The sequence below is a fragment of the Coffea arabica genome, chromosome 11e (genome assembly GCF_036785885.1).
Source record: "Coffea arabica cultivar ET-39 chromosome 11e, Coffea Arabica ET-39 HiFi, whole genome shotgun sequence".
Lineage (NCBI taxonomy): Eukaryota > Viridiplantae > Streptophyta > Magnoliopsida > Gentianales > Rubiaceae > Coffea > Coffea arabica.
This window is the reverse complement of record NC_092331.1, coordinates 52,424,070-52,446,196: the sequence shown is the minus strand read 5'-3', so window position 1 is coordinate 52,446,196 and position 22,127 is coordinate 52,424,070. Positions and strand designations below refer to the sequence as shown.

The 22,127-nt window shown below is 35.2% G+C and overlaps 3 protein-coding genes across 5 annotated transcripts; 2 read left to right on the top strand and 1 right to left on the bottom strand.

The window, feature by feature from the left end:
• The first annotated feature begins 1,422 nt into the window (after window positions 1–1,422).
• On the top strand, window positions 1,423–6,744 carry LOC113719642 (protein NRT1/ PTR FAMILY 5.5-like). Of its 3 annotated transcripts, none has more exons than XR_011825672.1 (5): window positions 1,423–1,701; window positions 1,812–2,026; window positions 2,663–3,240; window positions 3,834–6,012; window positions 6,168–6,744. XR_011825672.1 is itself a non-coding variant. In XM_072073031.1 (4 exons), the coding sequence occupies exons 1-4, from the start codon at window positions 1,680–1,682 to the stop codon at window positions 4,792–4,794; spliced, it is 1,959 nt and encodes a 652-aa protein (XP_071929132.1). In that variant the 5' UTR covers window positions 1,423–1,679; the 3' UTR covers window positions 4,795–6,744. The 3 variants fall into 3 exon arrangements, 1 of the variants encoding a protein (XP_071929132.1); XR_011825671.1 differs by having other exon boundaries at window positions 2,480–3,240; XM_072073031.1 differs by having other exon boundaries at window positions 2,480–3,240; window positions 3,834–6,744.
• Window positions 6,745–6,953: 209 nt separating this feature from the next.
• On the bottom strand, window positions 6,954–8,953 carry LOC113719643 (bi-functional coumaroyl CoA and feruloyl CoA ortho-hydroxylase F6H2-1-1-like). Its single transcript, XM_027244897.2, has 2 exons — window positions 8,424–8,953; window positions 6,954–7,748 (listed from the first exon to the last, which is right to left on the bottom strand). Exons 1-2 carry the CDS (start codon window positions 8,918–8,920, stop codon window positions 7,175–7,177), a joined length of 1,071 nt encoding a protein of 356 aa, XP_027100698.1. The 5' UTR covers window positions 8,921–8,953; the 3' UTR covers window positions 6,954–7,174.
• Window positions 8,954–14,027: 5,074 nt separating this feature from the next.
• Window positions 14,028–17,602, top strand: LOC113717986 (receptor-like protein EIX2). Its single transcript, XM_027242862.2, has 2 exons — window positions 14,028–16,923; window positions 17,283–17,602. Exon 1 carries the CDS (start codon window positions 14,089–14,091, stop codon window positions 16,921–16,923), a length of 2,835 nt encoding a protein of 944 aa, XP_027098663.1. The 5' UTR covers window positions 14,028–14,088; the 3' UTR covers window positions 17,283–17,602.
• The last annotated feature ends 4,525 nt before the right edge of the window (window positions 17,603–22,127 follow it).

Below are 22,127 nucleotides of genomic sequence, written 5' to 3'. Positions count from 1 at the left end.
TTAGACACTCATTAACACATCTAAAATTCACCTAACCTATCATGTATATACACATATTAACAATTATTATTTTTCTTTGCATTATATATTTTCTCTATTTAATCTTACCTGACCTCCCCCCTGGTATTTGTTTACTTTTTCTAATTAATCTTATATTTTTAAAAATATAACACTTGAAATATATTTTAACGAGTACCTTATAAGCATCCGTTAGACAAATTGTTTTGAAATTATATTTTTAAAAATATAACACTTGAAATATATTTTAACGAATACCTTATAAGCATCCGTTAGACAAACCGTTTTGAAAATATAAGATTAATTAGGAAAAGTAAATAAATACAAGAGAAAGTAAGCAAGATTAAATAAGAAAAGTATATAAATGCAAGAGAGAATGATAATTGGTAGTATGTTTATATATATGGTAGGTTAGGCGAATATTAAATGGTTTAATGAGTGCCTTAAGAGTAACCATTAGAAAATTTTTTTTTCTAAAATATTGCACTTAAAATATATCTTGATTGGACACCATTAGACACATCCATTTTTTTTTTCTTGACATTGTTATATTCTTAGTCTAGCTCAAGGTTGCTTGGATAAAAAATTATTTGAATTTTTTAAAAGAATAATACTGTAATATTTTCTGTGATATAATGCATGTGAAAACAAATAAAAAAAATATTTGTGATAAATTTTTTTATTTTCAAATAATAAGCTAACAAAACAACGGGTTTGTTTGGATTGACTTGATTTCAAATAAAATAATTTACTTCACAAATTTCAATAATCTTTTTATCTTCCCAATCACATTTTTATCTCACATGCATCATATCACAAAAAGTGCTACTGTAATTATGTCAAATAAATCATCCAAAAATAACTCCTATCCAACCAAACTCTGACACTAAGGACAAAATTTTACTTAAAATGGCAGTATTACCTCAAAATTAATGAACATTATTTACCACTCTCCCCCCTCCCCTTGATTTACTTAAAATGCAAATACTAAAGACACAAGCATCATAAACTTTCAAAATTTTAGAAAAATTGAATTGTAAAACAAAAAAGGTACTATGTGATAAATGATTTGCCAAAAAAAAAAAACAGAAAATCACAACTAAATCATAGATAACCAAAACAAAAATAAGCTTTTCTACGATTAGCAATAAGAAATCTCCAAAAGCCAGTCAAACCTTCAAAAACAGAGAAACTAAGGAAATGGGAAAATAAAAATGGAAAGCTGCTAAAATTCTGAGAGCTTCCAGGTAATTACTAATTACCACATTGTAATCATTACGCTAATCTTGTTTTGATCGAAGTCACATTGGCCCATTACCCATAATTGGCACGGCATGGCACGGCATCAACTTGTCCTCTCTGCAGTCTGTACTGGACTATTTAAATACATTTCCAGGTAGTTTTCGTCCAGCTGAGTTAGCAAGTGAAAGAACACAGTAGTTGACTTCTTGCAGAGAAATTCTCTCAATCTCTCCTCCTCCGGGCTCTAGGAAGCAAGGACAGACCGGAATTTGAGGTAAAGAATAACTAAATTCAACATCAATGCAGCTTTCTGTGGCTAGAACGTGGAATTCTTGAACTTCTCCTTGTCCTATTTCTGTTTTTTCTTCATCTTTTGCTCTGCCGAAGAACAGGGAGAATCCACAAGGATCACAAAGAAAATGGCATTTCTCAGAATAATGGGTAATTCTTCTCATCCCTGATTATTCAGTACTTTTCTGCTTATTGATTTGTTCATAGGTGCTTTTGGCCCTTCTGCAAAAGATATTGCTGATTTCTTGCTCTGTTGGCAGTTCTGTTATGGGCAGATATGCTTGCAACATATGTGATGTGGATAATGCAGACATACTTAACAAATGTTTGGAAACTTGGATTTACTCATGCTGCTGGAATCATGAATATTTACACTGGCCTAACTAAATTTCTGCCATTAGTGCTTTTCATCTTTGTGGATGCTGGCCTTGGTAACTACTGGAATCTGCTCCTCTCAAGTACAGCCTTTTCAATTGTAAGTTCTTCTGCTGGGCAACTATATATTATCTACTTTCTTCTTCAATTGAACTGAATATACTTGCTAATCTACTGTTAGAGTTCATGATTTAGCCTTTATAGCCCTTGGTTAGCTCGATATTCGCTGGTTAGAGTTCCATGATTTAACTTCTATAACCCTTAATAGCTGAATATTCGCCTGTAACAAACTGAAAATACAAAAGTCAGTTCTGCCTATTGATGCAAGAACTTAAATTAATCCAGCTGGTGCAATCTCTTAAAAAGAAAATGTCTTTTGCCGTGATCAATTGCTGGGATTAGATAGGAATCTTCCGTCCCAATGCTAATTTTGTCCCTTTTGAAGTATGCGCAAACTTTATTTTAAGGCCATTGTGAAATTGTTATTCAAGAACATTAGCTAAAGATGATGATTAGCCTTTCTTGAATATATCATGCCTGCAATTATTGACAGGGTTTGGGATTTCTATCAATGTCAACCCCACCAGTTCTACACAAGGCCACAGGGACCTGTAAAGGTTACGAGCCAAATTGCCTTGGTCATACACAAAATGCCCTCTTTTACACAGCTTTGGCATTGATAGCAGTTGGATTAAGTGGACATGTTGTCTCACTGGTTGCATTCGCTGACAATCAGATTGAAAAGAAGCCAGATGAACCTAAAGTCAACGAGCCGAAGTTTGAACGAAGTTCAAAGTCCTTCCTATACAAGTTAAGGAGAGGGCCTGATGGAAAATTGAAATATATGCCAAACTTACGAACCCCATCTTTCATGGTCAATTATCAGAAGAAAAAGAAGCAGCAGCAGCAAGCTGAGAGTACTCCAAAAACTGAAGTTGATATATCACAACTTCAATTCCAACCAATAGAAGCAATGCTGGCCCTTGTGCAAAAAGAGCGAGTGAAACTCCTTGGCGCTGCTTGTATAATCCTTGTCCCTGTTATTGGTTTAATTGCTCTACCATATATAAAACCATGGTCACTTCGGTTTGGTATCCCAGCAATATGTACATTGGTGGCAACCCTTGCATTCCTGCAAGGTACACGTTCATACAAAGGGGAAAGTAAACCAGAAGGAAGTCCAGTAACCAATGTTTTAAGAGTCTTTGTGGCCTCCACATGCAAAATGTTTGAAGATCCTAAGCAATATTCAGAGCTTTATGAGAATCAAGACACCAACACTCCAAAATTGCCTCATACCAAGGGACTACTCAGGTTTGACACAACTGTTCCACTAGTATTTTGTTCTCTATACATTATTTATCTTCCCAAGATAGATTAACTTGTTCGCTTAATTATAAAAACTTTGTTCCGGTCAATGATCCATTAAAATCCTGAGATGAGGCAAGGTACGGTTAAGGTTTGTCATAATTGGTGCATTTTTTACAAAATCCGATGTGCAGTCATGTTTTAGTTGTGAATTTTGTTCACGTACACTGGGTCTTGATAGTGGTGCAACAAGTTGTATGGTTGAATGTCAAATTTAGTAAGAAGCATATCCATGCTGTAACTACCGCCAACCTCTAAATTCATGGAACTATAGTTTCTCATTCTAAATAGTACCAATGGGTTGTAATAGTTTGCTAAAATCTAATAGTTCACATGCTTTCCAATCAAATATATACATTGCCAGTGGAAAGGTTTTAGAGTTTGAAAACTTCGTAAGATTTATAATTTTAGATTCTCTAAGCACAATTAGCCAAAAATCTGAGTTTATTATATCCTGTTCTATACTTAGAAAGCATGATGCATTTAATTTCCTTAACTTTGGCTCTAGCTCATTTCTATCTTTTATGCACTTCACTCAGTTTCTTAGACAAGGCTGCCATCCAATTGACGACTGAAATTGAAAAACCAGAAAGGCATAGGTGGAGACTGTGCACTCGGACAGAAGTAGAGGAGACAAAAATCATAATCCGCATGATTCCAATTTGGATCACCTTTGTAATTTGTGGTGTCATTACTTCTGTTGGAAACACATACTTCGTAGAGCAAGCAAACCACATGAATTACAAGATTGGAAAACTAAAGTTGCCTAACTCAGTCATTCTGGTGTTCTATGAAATATCAAAGACACGGATTAAGTTAATTTACACTGCTATTGGAAGGTACTTAAGAGGAGCATGCAAAGAAAAGTATGCTCCCTCAATTGGCATTGCGCTTGCTACAATCTTCTCATTGTTATGTTGCATAACTGCTTCTGGAATTGAAACTCGAAGAATACATGTGATCAGAAGTCATGGACTGCTAGATAAACCGGAAGATAAGATCCCTTTGAGTGTGTTTGTGCTTCTTCCACAATACTTTCTTCTAGCTGGTCTGGACTCGTTCTATGAAAACAGTGTTACCCCTTTCTTGACTGATCAGAGTCCTCCTTCGATGAAAAAGTACCTTGTATACCTCAGTCCTGGATTATCTGGGCTAGGAATCGTTGGAAGTGTTTTATCAGTTTATGTTGTAGGTAAAGTTAGTGAAAAAGGGGGAAAAAGGAATTGGTTTCAGTACACATTAAACCAGAGTCGCCTGGATCGCTATTATTGGGTGCTTGCTGCCCTGAGTGCTGGAAATTTCATTTGGTTTGTATTCTGGGCTGTATTGTTCCCTCTTAGAGAACCAGATTCAAATGATGAAGAAAAGGCTGGAAATAATGATGGAAATGAGGAACAGACTCGAAATCAAGAAAAAGAGGAACCTATTGGAAATAGAGAATGGGTTGACCCTTCTCTGAATTTTGTTAACGATCTATTGGCTGATAACATTACACGTTGATATATGGCTTGAGAGCAACATTAACTTTGTCTCAAGAAAGTGTTTCCCACTCAAGCTTCATAGGTCTTGTACATGGTTCATACCTTTTATTTTTATTTTTTTCTTCTATAGAGGATAATTATGCAGAAATTCCTTTTTAGATTAGTTGAAGGATTTTTGTTGTTCATATTGATTTCACTCCATCATCCTATTAGAGGCAAAGTTACCTTATTGTGACCTGATGTACAACTTTTGTGTCTACCAGAGAAGAGAGAAAGATTATCTATCTTAATTTTGTCTCGTGTCAGCAATTATTTTCACTTAATTTGGTCATCTGCAGCTCGAGTTTGAAGCAGTACCAACATTTGTCTTACTTTGATGCAATTGCCCAACCGCTAGGCTTCGCTATGTGTGGATTGTGATTTGTGTTCTGATTGTGATCTGTGATGGATTAACACTTGGAAGTGTTTTGTGTTAAGCTTGAAGTAAGTTTGATCCACCTTAATGGGGCTGAGGGTTGCACTATCATATCAGAACCGAGCCAGAACAAACTGGCTCTTTTCCATTATGTTGAGCATTTTGGAGGGATGAAGGGATCACTGTCCAGGAGAAGATGACACTACATTGCAGAAGGATTTACAACAGAAACAAAAAGGAGCTTAGAAATTGTGTTCAAGGAGTATTTGATGAATGTTAATTGAGTCGAGCTTTAGTATTACAACTGAAGAAATTTCTCAAGGCTGGATAAAAGCATGTGAATGATCTCTGATACAAATTATGCATGGATAAACCTGAGAACAGCAGGTTTAGCAACAGAACCTGCAACAACAAAAAACACAAATTTGAGAGAATATTCAATGGTGTGCATAGCAGCAACAGATTTTGAGAGAGAGAGAGAGAGAGAGAGAGAGAGAGAGAGAAGATGTTTAGATGCAATTGCGCCTCTAGTTTACCTTCAATGAAGATATGAAAGACCAATGTGAATTTTTAGATGTGGACTTCAGGCTGATCATTTTCTAAATCACTCTGTTCTTTCTGAATCAGCTTGACAGAATTCTTGGCAGAGGGACTGCACCCCCTCATCTCAATAATCTCTAGTGTTGGAATTTCTCCTAAACCTGAAGGGATTTCTTGAAGATGTTTACATCTGTGCAATACAATTTGCTCAAGACTGCGAAGATGCTCACTAGATACAATCCATGTTGTAATGTTCAGCAAATCCAATTTCAAGAACTTCAGGTTTTGCAATTCTCCCTCATTCATTTCCCACTGTTGCTCTTCAAATGCTCTGTCTAATAATTTGAGAACTTCAAGATTGGGAAATCTTCCAATGGCTGAGATCTCATTCCATGGTAGTTGAAAACTTGATAGCATCAACTTTTTGAGATTTGCAGGAAAGCTAAACTTGGAAGGACTGTGAACCTTACCAGAGAAGCAAACTTTAAGAGATTCAAGTCGACTCAAACAGCTCAATTCTGGAAAGCTGTTGCAATCATCCCAACATTTTGTAAATATGCATCTGAGTTTCTGCAGCCCAGATAGCCTACCCAACATGATCGTTGAAACATTACTTCCATGATTTAGAAAAAGAGTAGAAATGGTTTTCAAATTACTCATTCCAATTTATCAAAAGATTCCTGACTGTAGTGCGGGAAACGGAAAAAAGCACCGATGATATGAATATGCCTCAATCTTTCCATATGCCAAATAGCCTCCTTTCACAATTAAACTTTCCAGATTGCAGAGATTAGCAATTTCTGATGGGATTTCTTTTGTACAAAACCGGGCAGCCAAGTACCTTAGCTCAACCAGCTCTGCTATCAGGACCAGATCATGAGTGTTGGCGCAACTCTGAATGGGAACATTCCTAAATGTAATACTTTAAGAAGTCTAAATTTGGATTCTGATACTTTAAATTTGCTTTCAAAGGACTGATATTCCTAAAATGTTATAGAAATGGAGTTTGTGATATTTCAGGGGTGTTAAAGATTCTTGATGTCCTGTTCCAAAAAAAAAAAAAAAAAAAAAAGCACTCATTGTTCAAGAATTATATGTTGCATAACATTTGTCCAGATAATAAATCTATGTAATTATTCTAATATCCTAATTTTGAGCAATGACTGAAAATCCTCTTTTATTCTGAAATTCTAGTAGTGAACATCAAGAAACTAATCCAATGCTTGACTAAATCTTCTGTAACTTTTTCAGAGATGACTGAAGTATCCATAATTTTTCACTGCACAGCTTGCAATTAAGTTGACCAACACAAAATTTCAGCACTGCATAGTGTGCACCATATTTAGAGATGTCTTGTATACTCATACACACGCACACACACTCACTCACTCATGCTTTCAGAGAGATTTTATTTTATTTTATTTTACAAATTATGGGATGAACTTCATATTTTAGCAAATTCTATTGTCTTCTTTCCATCATGTCCTTTGCTATAGAAGTGTTTCATGTACGCTGACCAGGGAACGTCTTTGTATATCGGCTTCTCTCCATTCTTCAGGACTTCTGGCAAAGGACCAACAACTCCTCCAACTTTAGGAGAAGCAAAGATAGGCACAGAAACCCTGTTTTCCGCTGCATTAGGAATCACACAATGCTCGATGCTCTTATATCGATCGTTGCTCGCAATCTGCAACGTGTCGCCTATGTTAACTACGAGTGCCCCTTGGATTGGTGTAACATGGATCCATTGACCAGCTCTTGTTGCTCGAACGTAGAGACCTCCCACGTCATCTTGAAGAAGGATAGTGATGCTCGAAATATCAGAATGAGGGCCAACTCCATAACTCAATTCTGGGTTCGGACAGATAGAGTAGTGATTGAGGCTGAGTGTACAGGCTCCCGTCAGGAGAGATTCTTTTTCTTCATCAAACTCCTTCACATTCAGTCCCTTCAGCAGCACTTCCATTAGCTTTCTGATTACGGGTTTAGCCCACTTTATGTGTTCCAAAACTTGATCTCTATGAAATAAATTAGAGTGTGTGTTTAGACCGAATTACAGGACAAGATTCTATGTGTCAATAAATCAGAAGAGTCAAATCAAACAGAAACAGAAGAGTCGAATCAAACAGAGGTGGTCTAGATGGCTAATTTTACAAGGAAAATATCTTATGGTCTGTTTGGATTGTAAGTTATTTGGGATATTTTTACTGTAGCACTTTTTGTGATGTGATGTATGTGAGATAAAAAGATATTGGAAAGATAAAAAGGTGTATTGAAAATTATAAAGATGATGTAAGCAAATAAAATTGGGGAAATATAAAGTAATCCAAACAAACCAATGCTGTAAGTTACAGACGTCTACAAATCATTGACAGCGTTTCTGATGTAAATCAATCTCAATATAATCTTAATCTTATATCTAAATTTTAGGTATACCTGTCCCTGAAAAAGTGAACACTCTCTCTATTTTTCAAAAATATCAGGCTTTTACGTTGTCTTTGTGATTTTGAAAATTTGAGCTTCGGTGATTCAACTATTGTTCTATTTCACTTTTCCAGTAAAATTTCTTATCCCATTGATTTTTTTTTTTTCAAAAGATGTAGTTGGACTAATCACATTCATTTGCTCACCACTTGGCTAATGAAGAAAAGCCAAAAATAGATATGAGAAAAACTCCTAACTTATTTGCTTACTTGGAAACTGGAGGCCATAAATTTGTACTCTCATCTCCTGGCACATAAAAATGCATCAGAACATCTTTCCACTCCAGAACCTTTTCTACTGAAGGACTATGGCTAGTGCTCAACTGCACTGTGGGAGTAGGAGAATTTTCCTTGAGATACTTCCTCCTATCCTCAGTTGGCAACTCAAAGAACTTGTGAGCAGCCTCCTTGACATTGTCAAGAACCTCAAGTGGGATCCCATGATTGACGATTTGGAAGAAACCCCACTTGGATGCAGCCTCACAGATGGATGCTGCAACATCTGGGTCATCCCAGTTGGATACATCAATCACTGGTATTGACTCATCATGCGCTACTTGATTCTTGTCCAGTCTTTCTTCTGGGTGTTGGATGTATTGCCTAGGAACGGTTTTGAGGTCCATTTCTGAAAGGCCCTTGACCCCATTGCCTTGTTTTACAACAAAGTCCATGAGATCATTATGATCAAAGAGGGATGATGATGACATTTCAGAACCAGTAAAAGCTGTAGAGCTCTCTGATGAAAGAGAATCTGAATGTTCAGTTTGTAGATTTGGCAATGGCCAATGGAACAGCGCAAGGCTATTTAATGCAGTTCAGATCAGTAATTTGGCTGAGGGAATTAAGTATTGCAATTTGATTAGCTAGTTTTATATAGACCGTCGCCTTAATTTCTGGCCGGCTTGAGCTATTCCTAGGAATTGAAAACTTCAATATGCTTCTGCAGCACATAATGTCAAAAATGCAATTACAAAGTTAAAAGATTGGAATAGCTTACAGGTGTTCTGAAACCAAACGTAACCATGTTTACAGTTTAGAATCAAGTAAAGTTTGCTCATTTGAAAATTAAAAGGCCAACTACATATAAGGATTCAATCAATCTATGGAAGGGTAAGTAACCTCATATGGCAACTATCTTCTAAGTTTATCTTGCTAATATTTTTCTGATCCTAAATATAAAGGATGGATCCAACAAAAACTACCTTGTGTGCTATTCTAGCAACTAATGAAGTTCATAAACAGTAGAACATGTCTATATGCATCAAAGCAACAAGATATATATATATATATATATATATATATATATATATATATGTAATCCATTAATATAAATTTTTAATCACCAAACCATTTTATGCATTTATAAAACCATATTATCAAGAACTAAACCATATTATCAAGAACTACAAACAACTCATTTGTACTTGTACAAACGAGGTATAATCTGGTATATGGAGCAAAATAAGAATTCAAATAACTCAAAAGAAAATATCAAGAATTTGAAGAACTAAAACAATGGACATGAGCCTCATCTCCTTGAAATCTCTATGTTTTATGCATCCATTTTTTTTTTATCATTTCAGAAAAAACTCTATCAGGTTGAAATGGTCAAAAGATGCACTAGATGCTAAGATTTTAAAATTAGATTCAAAGAAGTAAAGAGATAAACAACAATAGAACCACACACGCGCACGCGCGCGCGCACACACATATATATATATATATATATAGGTGCCATATTTTCTTAAATTTTCTAGATTCAGTAATTCTTCAATTTCTTAGTCTAATCTAGGAGAATATTCATTCTTAATAAGAAAAAATCCATAAATTGACTAAACAAATATGCGTACACTCACTATTACAGTACTAGTAACTTAGAAAAGTACAATCATTTTATGTCGGACTTTCACAAGTGATTTAAAATGTCGGAAGTACTATCCTAAGAACCTTCAATTGCAGCTCTAGATTTTAATGTTTACAAATTCTGAGGCAAGTTGAAAATTATATCATGTCAAATTAGTAATATTCATCCAGAAGACATACTATGTGCTTATAGAAACAATTTTTCAAGGACAAACAAGAAGTTTCCAACAAAAGTTTGATTGGTACAATAAATCCAATAAAATACAAACAACCTCCGCTTGTTGATATCATGTTGTTATAATTATTTTAATCATCAATAGTGCCGACCCTTCTAGGTATGATTAATTCAGAATTGTCTTGTAGTATCACTTTCTTTTTGACCTTTTGTATGATGCATTTTGTCATAAAAGTTGCTACTTGTCAGTAGACTTTGGTCCATTGTCAGACTCCCAGTTGGATAGGTAGGCGGCAACTTTTGAATGGTCATTGTTAGATACATAGCCATGGTCCTAGCAGATGCTAAAAATTCAATACTTCCACCTCAAAAATAAACTGCAAAATATATCAATAACCTCTTTGGTCGTTCATGTATCAATTCAACCTTTTCTTGGTCCTTCATTCAATAGCTATGATCTTAATTAGCAAGAAAATTTTTATATAGCCTTTAACGCAAAATGCGGCTCACATATATAATCTCATAGCCAAAATATACTTTTATTGATTATGGAAATGAAGCTTACACACAGGAACGTATAAATTCCAGTTAAATCCAACCAACCACTGTTTAAGTACACAAACAATCATGAGTCAAAACGCAAATGGCTCTTTCTCCGATGGAGACATGCCTAGGCTGAAATATAGCCAAATTTCTTGCTCTCCACAGTTGGCGTACGAAAATATTGAAAGCCAATCTCCTGCTGAGGTTCCTCATCGGCCTAGAGTAGGAGTAGGTCTAGAGTAAACAAGTGCCGATCAATAAAAAAAAAAAAAAAATCTCCTGCTAAGATCGCAAATGAGTTTGAGGGCTAGTCCAGATATAAGAGAGAGAAAAAGATAAAAAAAAATTGAAAAGAAAATGTAAAAAAAAAAAAAAAAAAAGATATTGAAAGAATGTCGAACTTTAGACATATGGCCCCTTTGTGTTATTTTTGCAACACGGCATGACAATTAGACGAAGAGAAAGTAGAAATGTTGTATCGTCACTTTGTTAAAGCTTAGAAATTCCTAAAATTTTAGAGATGGAGTTCTAATATTTTAACGCTGTGAAAAATATTATAAAATCTTGAAGGCTATTTGATTGTCCATACTTAACTAAATAAAACTATGCTCATCAAAGCAACATTAATTTTGTTCCTCATGCTTTACATTTTGTTATTCTATGGAAAACTAGTTTACTTGCTTACTTCTTTAACCTCAACCCATCTAGTTTGGGACATTTGACAAATTTTCAATTGGTTTGGTAATTTCCTGTCAAACATTTTTTTAAATAATTAATTTAAATTGCAAAAGAGAGAATCAAAAGCAATTTACGTGGCAACGTAAATAGACAAATCAATTTCACAACCAACAGATAGGGAATTAAAACTTCCGTTAATTCAACACAAAATATTTCCCCAACGACTTTGTCCACAAGGAAATAAGGATTTCCGTGGTGGGTCATGACTTTAATTGACGGGTGGACTTGTAGATGCCAGACTCAGCACGCCGGCGAATTTTCTACCCAATTTGGAATGGTGCACGTCAAGATCATGAAAGCAATTTATTCAGGAATTTTTTGCTTGTCCTAAATTTGAACGTGCATTTGAAATTCTTGATGTATCATTTTTCTTCTTTTAGCTTCAAGCTTTTTACAGATTGAAAACCACCAAAATGTTTTTTTGCTTACAAGTAAAAAAAAAAAGAGTTTATCAAGTCTCGTTTAATATATTAAACGAGGTTTTCACCAATGAAAGAACTATAGATCCATGTAAATATTGTAAAGAGTTTTCATGAAACAAAGTTTGTTTTTTTTTTTTTTTTTTTGTACTCGTCCACTTCTATGAAGAAAAATTGCAAGATTATCTGCTTAATAGAGTATGTGGATCATATTTTGTGAGTCATCACTATTTGACTAGTTCTTGGTGGTGGACTAAGCCAACCATGCCAATAATTCTAATACAAATGCATCACTCAAAGAGACATTCCATAAGTCATCAATATCGTCTTACCAGCAATTTTTGACAAACATTTATAACCGTAGTTGTTGGAAATTCCATTGAATTGACTGAAAAAGCTTATTATTGAAGTGTCATTTGTATTCAAAGTGAATTATCTGCTTATTATTGAAGTGTAATTCGCAATTATTTCTTGTTGAATAACGGTATCATATAATATTAAACATCCAACTAAACTATACTACCGCTAAAAAAGGGGTTTAGATTCTACGCAATCGTACGTAATAGTGATCGCATAGTATAGTTAATATAGGGTGATGGCTAACGAGTTCGTTCAAAATTAGAAAGATAGATTAAATGGATGATACATATTTTAATTCGGTGATAAAATTTATTATGTTTTCTCATGTTATTATCGTACCATCTACATATTTTGTTTTAATATTTATATCTATCATATATGATTTTGCATCGTTCGGTGCTTCAACTACCAATTTAGATAATTAGATGGTGATGGATGTATCGTTTAGGGTCACTGAAGCCATCGTTGGGTGCTCCACAGAGACTTCAAGTCATCGTGCTTTTCCTACCGCACAATTGCGGGCCATGCCTGGCAAATGTCAACCGCCTTATCAAGACCACCGCATCGTGTCTATACATACATATATATATATATATATATATATATATAATAAATTTTATATATACTGATAGTGTATATGTTATTATCGTTAGATTGAAGATACATGTATAAAAGTTGGATTTCAGTTTCAAAATTTGCATACTTATCAATTATCTACAACTGATAATGTATACACTACCAGCATATGAAGATTAATTAATATATACATATATTGCTTTAATTTTTTTTTTTATAAATGAGAAGTTTTAAATCTAAAACTTATTTACAATCTTTTTGAGTTTACTATCCAATCCAATCCTTGTCTGATATTGCATCTTATATCACTTACAGAAGGTATAAACAATTCGAGTAATATGTAATATTATCTACTTAAAAGGAGTTGGTTTACCCATCCAATATTTTGGAGACAGGCTACCGATCTGCAAGTTTCTTGGTAATATAAGTTACTCCACTAATGTTTCTAGCTAATTACATTTCTTTTCATTTGACTGTATGTCACGTTGTCAATTGTGCTATAACATCTGAATTATATAGAGTGATTTATCAGAGTATTTTTAGGGGACAAAAGGATTTTTATTAGGGGAATATTACAACGGAATAAATAGGGCAACTCCCATCAGAGTATTTAGTTTTTTTTTTTTTTTTGGGACATGCTTATACATGTTGTTGTAGATGTAAGAATTCAGATATTACCAAATGCTGTATTTTCTCTTTCTCCATTGGTATATATTCCCCAATCATCTAATTCAAATGGACACAAACTCAGGGAGGTGTGAAAATAATTTAGAAACTAAACCATATGACATATAAGCGAAGTTATTGACTTTATTTATTTAAGGGATAATTGCCATTCAGTCATGCATACAGCTGTGACTAATATGACTATCAACTCTTCCCAAAAGACTAATTCTGTCCAAATCAAATTACAACCCAAATAAAAGTCAATCAATATTTCCATTTGTATGTCACCAATGATTTTTCCCACAATCACGCAAGGTTTTCAACGCTGTCTTTCCCCTCACCCGCGTCCGCAAATTTTTCCTTTTCCCACGAAGACTTGAAGTCGTTGTCATTTTATCACCTTTGTATAGTTCCATCCTACTTCCTACAAACACAAAACATTAATGAAGTGATGCTTTTTGCAAGCGTATAAATAAGGCCACCCGGCCATCTGAGCTTCCCATATCAAATAAGCCAGTAATACCAAAGAAATCCAATGGAGCATCATCATCTTTGTACTTCTTCATCTTTCCTACTACTCTTCTTATTCAGTTCTATTCTTGTCACTAGCCAGTTCACATTTGGTAGCAGCAAGCAAGCTTCTGATCATTCAAATGTCACCTGTATTGAAAGTGAACGACGTGCCCTTCTTCAACTCAAACATGGGTTGAAAGATGAATCAAATCGTCTGTCATCTTGGATTGGAGAAGGCTGTTGTTCATGGGAAGGAGTTGGTTGCCACAAAACCACTGGCAGTGTTTTGAAACTTGATCTGCGCAATACGGTGCCACTCTATTTTGATGAGGATTATCACTGCACAAATTGCTTGGGAGGCCAATTAAGTCCATCTTTGGCCAATTTGACCAATTTGCGATACTTGGATTTGAGTGTGAATAATTTTTCAACATTCCAAGTTCCCACATTCCTTGGATTGTTGAAAAACTTGAGATACCTCAATCTCTCCAATGCAAAATTTGATGGTGAAATTCCTCACAATTTGGGAAATCTCTCGCATTTACGGTATTTAGATATTGGATTATCATCAAGTGGATCGATGATTAAGGATCTCAGGTGGGTTGCTAGGCTCTCTTCTCTAGAAGTCCTAGTCCTATCCTTGGTGAATCTTAGTACCGCTCAAGATGGATTACGGGCAATTAGCATGCTTCCTTCACTAACAACACTAGACTTGTTTGGTTGTCATCTTTTTATCCATTCTCATCTTTCACCGGTCAATTTCACATCTCTTTCTTCCCTTGACCTTGGTGAAAATAATTTCAGCAACCACATGATCCCTCCTTGGCTTGGTAATCTCACAGGCCTCCTTGATCTTCGTCTTGGTGATAATAATTTGTCTAATCCAGTTCATGGCTTGTTTGAGCAAATGACCTCTCTTCTTCGCCTCGATCTATGGGGAAACCGGTTTGATGTTTCATTCTTCAAATCACTTTGCAACCTGAGCAATCTTACTTATTTGGATCTGAGTAGCAATGACTTGCAATTGTCAATACCAAGTGAAATAGGCCAGCTTTCAAGACTAGCTGCACTATCTTTGTTCGGATTTAACTTATATGGTTCCATACCAGTCAGTCTTGGGCAGCTAACAAAGCTACAAGTATTGGACATTAGTTACACTTCATTAACTGGTGTATTATCTGAAGACCATCTTGGGAAACTTGGAGAGCTACAGTCATTGTTCCTATCTCATAGCTTCCTCACTCTGAATTTGAGCTCCACATGGGTGCCTCCTTTTCAACTCCAACAACTTGAAATGGCATCCATCAAAGTAGGCCCCCAGTTTCCAGGTTGGCTTCGGACGCAGAAGTTTGAAGAGTTAGACATGAGCAATGCGGGTATTTCAGATGCCATACCCAGTTGGTTTCGAGTGCTTTGTTATGATATTAGCTCATTAGATCTCTCCAACAACAACCTAACTGGCAATCCGTTGGAGTTCAAAGAAGTGAAGAATAATAATTATCGATTTGTATCTCTAAGCTCCAACAAATTGGAGGGATCTCTCAAATCATTTCCATCGGATATTTCCAGTTTAGATCTCTCACAAAATTTTCTTACTGGAGAGATTCCACCGCCTTACGTTGGTGAAATGGGTGCATCTACTTATTTTCTCAAACTCAGTGGTAATCGTTTCACAGGCAGTATCCCAGAAGACTTGTGCAAGTTGAAAAGTTTATCCGAATTGGATCTATCCAACAATCTTCTCTCCGGAAAAGTTCCTCTGTGCTTCGGCAGCTTGCGATTCTTGTGGGTCCTAAACTTGGCAAATAACAATCTGTGCGGTCAAATTCCAAGTTCACTGGGTAACTTGGGGGCACTTGAGATTCTGCATTTGAATGGAAACAAATTCATTGGAAGGCTCCCGTCCTCAATGCAGCATCTGAGCAATTTGGTGATTTTTGATCTTGGTGACAATGGGCTAAGGGATACCATACCAGCTTGGATTGGGGAAATGTCATCAAATTTAATGTTTCTAAGATTTCAGTCAAATAACTTCTATGGAGGTATTTCTGACAAGCTCTGCCTACTCTCAAATCTTCAAGTGCTGAACCTGGCACATAATAACTTAACAGGATATATTCCTCATTGTTTTAACAACTTCTCAATGATGGTATCAAGTGAACATGGAAGCATTCTCACGATAACCTACGATACCACCAACCTTCAAAACTATAAGGGAGGAAATGAACTTGAGTACTCCTTTGGGAACCTTGTGCTCATTAAATCCATAAGCCTCTCAACAAATAATTTAGTGGGTGAGATCCCTGATGGGATAATGGATCTGGCTGGTATACAAACTTTGAACCTTTCTCACAACCATTTGACTGGAAGGATCTCTGAGAAGATTGGCAACTTAAAGCGACTTGAAACGCTAGATCTATCAATGAATGAATTCTTCGGTGCAATACCTAACAACTTATCAACAATAAACTCATTGAGCTTCCTAAATTTGTCACACAATAGCCTTTCAGGGGAAATACCATCAGGAAATCAACTTCAGACCTTAACCGATCCATCCATCTATGAAGGAAATAATGGACTTTGTGGCAAGCCACTCCCAAAGAGCTGCCCCGAGAACAAGTCACCAGCCAAAAATGATCCTATCCTAGATGACAAAGATCATGGTGAGTTTGATTGGTCGTGGTTTTATGCTGGTCTAGGACCTGGTTTTGCTCTCGGCCTCGTGGGATTCTTGGCAATCCTTCTCTTCAAGAGGTCTTGGCGCTATGCATACTTCGAGTTTCTGGAAAGTGCAAGTGACAGAATTGCCGCAATGATAGCATTGAAGACTACTCGGCGTGCGAGGAACTTCCGTTGAGTAAGTACACACAAAAGCGCGTTTTGTTCTAGTTTTCCTTATCATGCACTAAGGCACTACAATTCACGTAGCTTATTATCCTTACTCATTGAGCATATACATTTATTATCGTAATTGTTTTTTCTTTACCGATTACAAATTTGACTGTAGATTTATAATGTATTATTGAACCGTTGTTTATAGTATAATCATCTAAAGTTGACATGCTGCCGTTCCTTGATCAGTTTTCCACCTCCTCCACCACTGTCAAGGAGTAAAGATTTGACAATTTGTATATTTTAAACTAGCCAATTTTGACTTATCATATATCTTGTCTTTTCGTAAAATGTCAACTTTAATTTTTTTTTTTTAATTGGCAGTTAAGTAGGGAAAACTTAATAGTATTGGTGCTTTGTCACCTTTCAATCTGCCAGCTCTACGCCTATGCAAGTGCTTGTTGCAATTGTTGAGTCAGTAAGAATGAGCAATTTCTTCCAGGTGATTTGAGAAGCAGTAGTAGTTTAATTTACTCTATTGTTGTATGATTATTTTTTGAGTACTCTATATTTTTTTTCAGTTTTCTTGGCATCTTCTGATGTAAGCTGAGGATTAGACCTCCTTTTTTATGCTATTAATTATGTGTAAATAAAATGTAAGTATAATAGTCTGCCTGAAAAAGTCATGAAGAATAGTTAAACTATATAGACTTGGCTTCATTTAATGATAATAAGGTACTTGTTATGATTCAGTTGTTGGCTTTGCGACTAAGTTCAGTGAGTAAATTTCTTAGAGGTGTTGAGCCATTGTTGGTTTGCTTAACAATGGAAAATAGTAAGGTAAGAACAATGATTCCCAGAAAAAGTAGTGTTTATATTTTGGATTATGCATTTGTCTAAGTAAATAAGTGGCAATACAGAAAATCAATCTTGAATTGAGATCTTTAATTTCACAATTCATTAGGTATATATGATCAATTGATGTGTTAGTAGCTAGAATTTATTAATTTGATTCCTAATCTTTAATCAAAATTATCTTCACAATTTCAATGCCAGTCCCAGCCCGCTTGTTTTTATTTTCGTAACGCAGAAACAAAAGATGCCCCATTGATGATTGAACCATATATAACGAATTCAAGGACAATTTTCGAATGATCTACTTTCTCATGTTTCTTCTGCAGATCGAGTGTAATGAAAATAACTAAAGATGAATATTAACTCGTAATTATTGTACACTCCAAATAAGAGATCTAGAACAATAACAAAAAATTTATGTAAATCAACGATGCATTCAAAGTTATTGATCGGCCTATTTTGAGTTGTCTACATTTTGATAGTTCTCCACATTTTAATCTCGAAAACAAAAATGAAACAGAAAAATCTCCATCTTGAACTACCTGAGCCGTACCCTTAGAAATGTTTATAATTGACCCTGTAGCTGAGGTTCAAATTGATTGGCACAGTCACATACGTAGAGGGAGACTATTGGAAAAGCTGAGTATCATTATTTGTTATTCCAATTTTCTCCTTGCATAATGAAGTTGCCATCTCATACTCCATACCATCCATGTTAACATAACTGGGAAATGGGGCAGGGACGGTCATCAGTATGACCGTATCTGAGCGGTTAATGGCCACGATTTGGCCTCAAAAATTTGTGCGGCTGAGATTACAAGTTGTAACTCGATTTCCACGCCATGTGTGGGTCCCACAAAAATTTACTCTAAAGTTACGCAATGTGCAATAAAAGTTACACGATGTACAAAAAAGTTACGCGCAATTGAAAATGGTCAAAACCGTCCGGGACGGTTGCACCTGCAACCGTCCGTGCCCCGAGTCCACATAACTGATACTTCTAAGTTCCGTACTTATCCACTACTACTCTCTCTCTCTCTCTCTATATATATATATATATATATATATATATATATCCAAGTCTTCCCGCTGACTTCAATTAAAAAAAACCTAAAATACTCTATAGTTAATTCTTTTGCTCTAACTAGTTTGTTATTTTATATCTTTTTCATTATTTACTTTTTCCTAAAATATACGCACACATAGTGTAGTGTGTGTGTCTCACCCAGTGATTCTAATAATTACACAAACTAGTATGACCTAGACGAGTTTTCTACTTGTGAGGCCCGTTATCCAACATTTACATGGATTACCATTTTATCTATTTACCTACACTAATTAATAAAAAAAAGAAGGACAAAATGATTACCTGAGTTGTATTGACACAGAGCCTAGGGCCCGTGAAGTTGAGTATTCGGAGAGTAGGATTATGTAGAGCCTTGTTCAGGTGGACGCGGGGCTGGAGCGGTTGTCAGAACAACCGCTCCGGAAGGTGTAACACCATTTGTACATGGTGTAACATCATCTGTACAATGTGTAACAATTGAACAACAGCGAGTAAAATATAACGACATTTTTGTGGATCCCATACGGCGTGAAAATCGAGTTACAAGACGTGATCTGAGCCGCACAAATTTTTTTAGCTTCATCCCAGCCGTGAACTGCCTGGGACGGTTGTCTCTGGGAACGTCCAGGCCCCTTGTCCTGTTCAGGTTGGGCCAAGTGACAGATTTCGGTGAAATGGAGCCGAAAATTCATAGGCCTGGCAGTCCAGAATAAGTTCCTTGGAAACTAGAAAACTGCATTGTTGGCCTCTGAGCTTTTCAAATAGGCTAACAAATATATAATGCCAGATTCCACTCTAGAATGTTGATTTTGTCTTTCAATTGTCATCTTTTGCACTGAATTTCCAGTTATAAGGATATGTCAGGATAATACGAACAACACAATTAAAGTAGAGGGAGACTACTGGAAAAATGAGAAGTTCGAGTGGAAATATTAAAACAATACTAAAAGAATAGAGTGAGTGAATATAAAGGGGGAAAGTTTTTCGAAACTTCTTCTAACATTTCTGAAAATTTCACCTAGCGTCCCTCTAAATTCAACAATTACGCTAACCACTCTTGTATTTATTATTTGGTAACAAAATCTTTGAAAAGACACAAATTTCACATAAAAATTCTAAATTGGCATTCTTTTTTTTTTTTTTAAGAAAAATGTTGTCTTATATTATTCTCTCTACCACCAAAATTCACCAACACTACCATTTTTCTACCTCCACAACCACCACCAAGGCTACCTCTATTACCACTATCACAGGCCAGCAACCAGAGCCCAGAGGGAAAATGAAAGTAAAAGAAAAATTCTCTGGTACTCTTTTCTTTCTGCCACTGGAGCCATCGCTGACAAATTTATCCCTGTTACTAACATCATAATACAAAGGCACATGTTGGAAGACAAAAATAAAAACCATATAGAGATACGCTATCAGCCCATTTTCCAAACTATGGCTTTTACATCCACTTCTATATTGATTACCTTTAATAAAATCATAACCAAATCAACTATTAAAATTTGTTTTTTTTTTTTCCAATTTTGGAAATTGTTTTGAGATATCACAGAAATTATCCAGAAAAGCACCAAGTGGGAATCTTTTAATTGTTTAATAAACATTCCTCCGGCGTAAGAATTTCCGATGCTGAGTCACGACTCACGACCAGACCCTCCCAGTACGTGAAGAACACAAGGGACTGGCAATTATATTAAATTAGGAATTAGCCCCTTGAGGTTGTTTAATCATAATTTACCCCTGTTCTTTTGCATCTTAAGTACATTGCTTTTCCTATGTTGTCATTAGGTATATACTTGATCGTTTACTTGCACCCAAAAAAAAAAAAGTTTACTTGCATGACTGACCGGGGAAACAAGAAAGCTATAAATTATGATCCACTAAACAAAAATCTTGCATTTATATAAATAAATAAATTTATTGATGCATATTATTGGTTGTAATTCTTAAATTATCCAAGCCCAAGAATTAATATGAACAAGGAGAAGGAGGGTATAAGGCCAGAGGTACCGAAACCATTTGGATGATATTTAATTTGGTAACCCAATCCGTAGTGTAAGGATTTTAATTTTAAATTTGAAATTCAGTTTTTTCAAAGGTAGTGTACAAAGGTAGTATACATCTACAACTGCTAGTGTAAAAAATATTGGAAAATTGGAAAATGTTAGGTCTAAATATGTCTTCAAGGAAACTTTAAAGATGAAAATGGTTCAAACCCCAAAACATTTGTTATTCCCATTTGACAAATTTTCAATTGGTTTGGTGATTTTCTATCAAACATTTTGTATTATTTTAAATTGCAAAAAAGAGAAATTTGGCATAACTAATAGTAAGTTTTTGCACAAAACAAATAACTTTTATTAGTTATTGTAACTTGCTATTTAACTATTAAATCTTACTAGATTTTTTAGCAAAAAGTACCATTTTTTCCCAAAACTTAGCATTTTTTTTTTATATAAAGCATATGATTTCTCAAGAAAAACTTATGACTTCATTAACAAATCTTACCACTTTTTTAGTAAAATTTCCTATATCATTAACAGAACCTTTCTATTTTTCGAACAAAACTTTCCTCTTTTTTTTCACAAAACTTGCTTCTTTTTCAAACAAAATTTATGACTTTGCTAATAAATTTTAACATTTTTTCATGTACAATATACCAGTAAAGATCTAAATAATGATAAGATTGATTACTACTGCCAAATGGGAATTGGCTGGAGACTTGAATAAGAACTAAATAAGAACAGTAGCAGTAAACACGGATATAAATACCAATAAGATGCACCATTTGAATATAAAATACAAATGGGAATTGGATGTACTGGATATTTGATAAAGCTTAGCTCAGATGGGTGGTTCATTTAAATGCTAGTAAAAATTGCTGACAAGGACGATTACCTAAAAGTCATCGTGGAAAATTGAACCAGTCCATCAATAATTTGGGATAGGGATAGTTGTCGGGTTAATAATCTTGAACGGTTTTTGTTAATATTTTAAATAATAAGTTAGGTAGTCAATGAAAGTCCTTGGAGACATATTCTAGATTCAATTAATGGAAATGTTCATTCCCTATCAGTCGTCCCCATTGAAACGTGTGATAGCAGGATAACACCTATATGTGGCATCATCTTAACCACTCATTTATTATTAGGATGACTTCACTCATTTATAATTATGTATCAATCAAAACAACATGTGTCCATTTAACTTCCATGAATTAGATGAATTGCAGAGAATCTTCACCCATATAATTGCAGACATTACAGATCATATAATTTGGTTGAGGCCCTTACAATAAGTGAAAG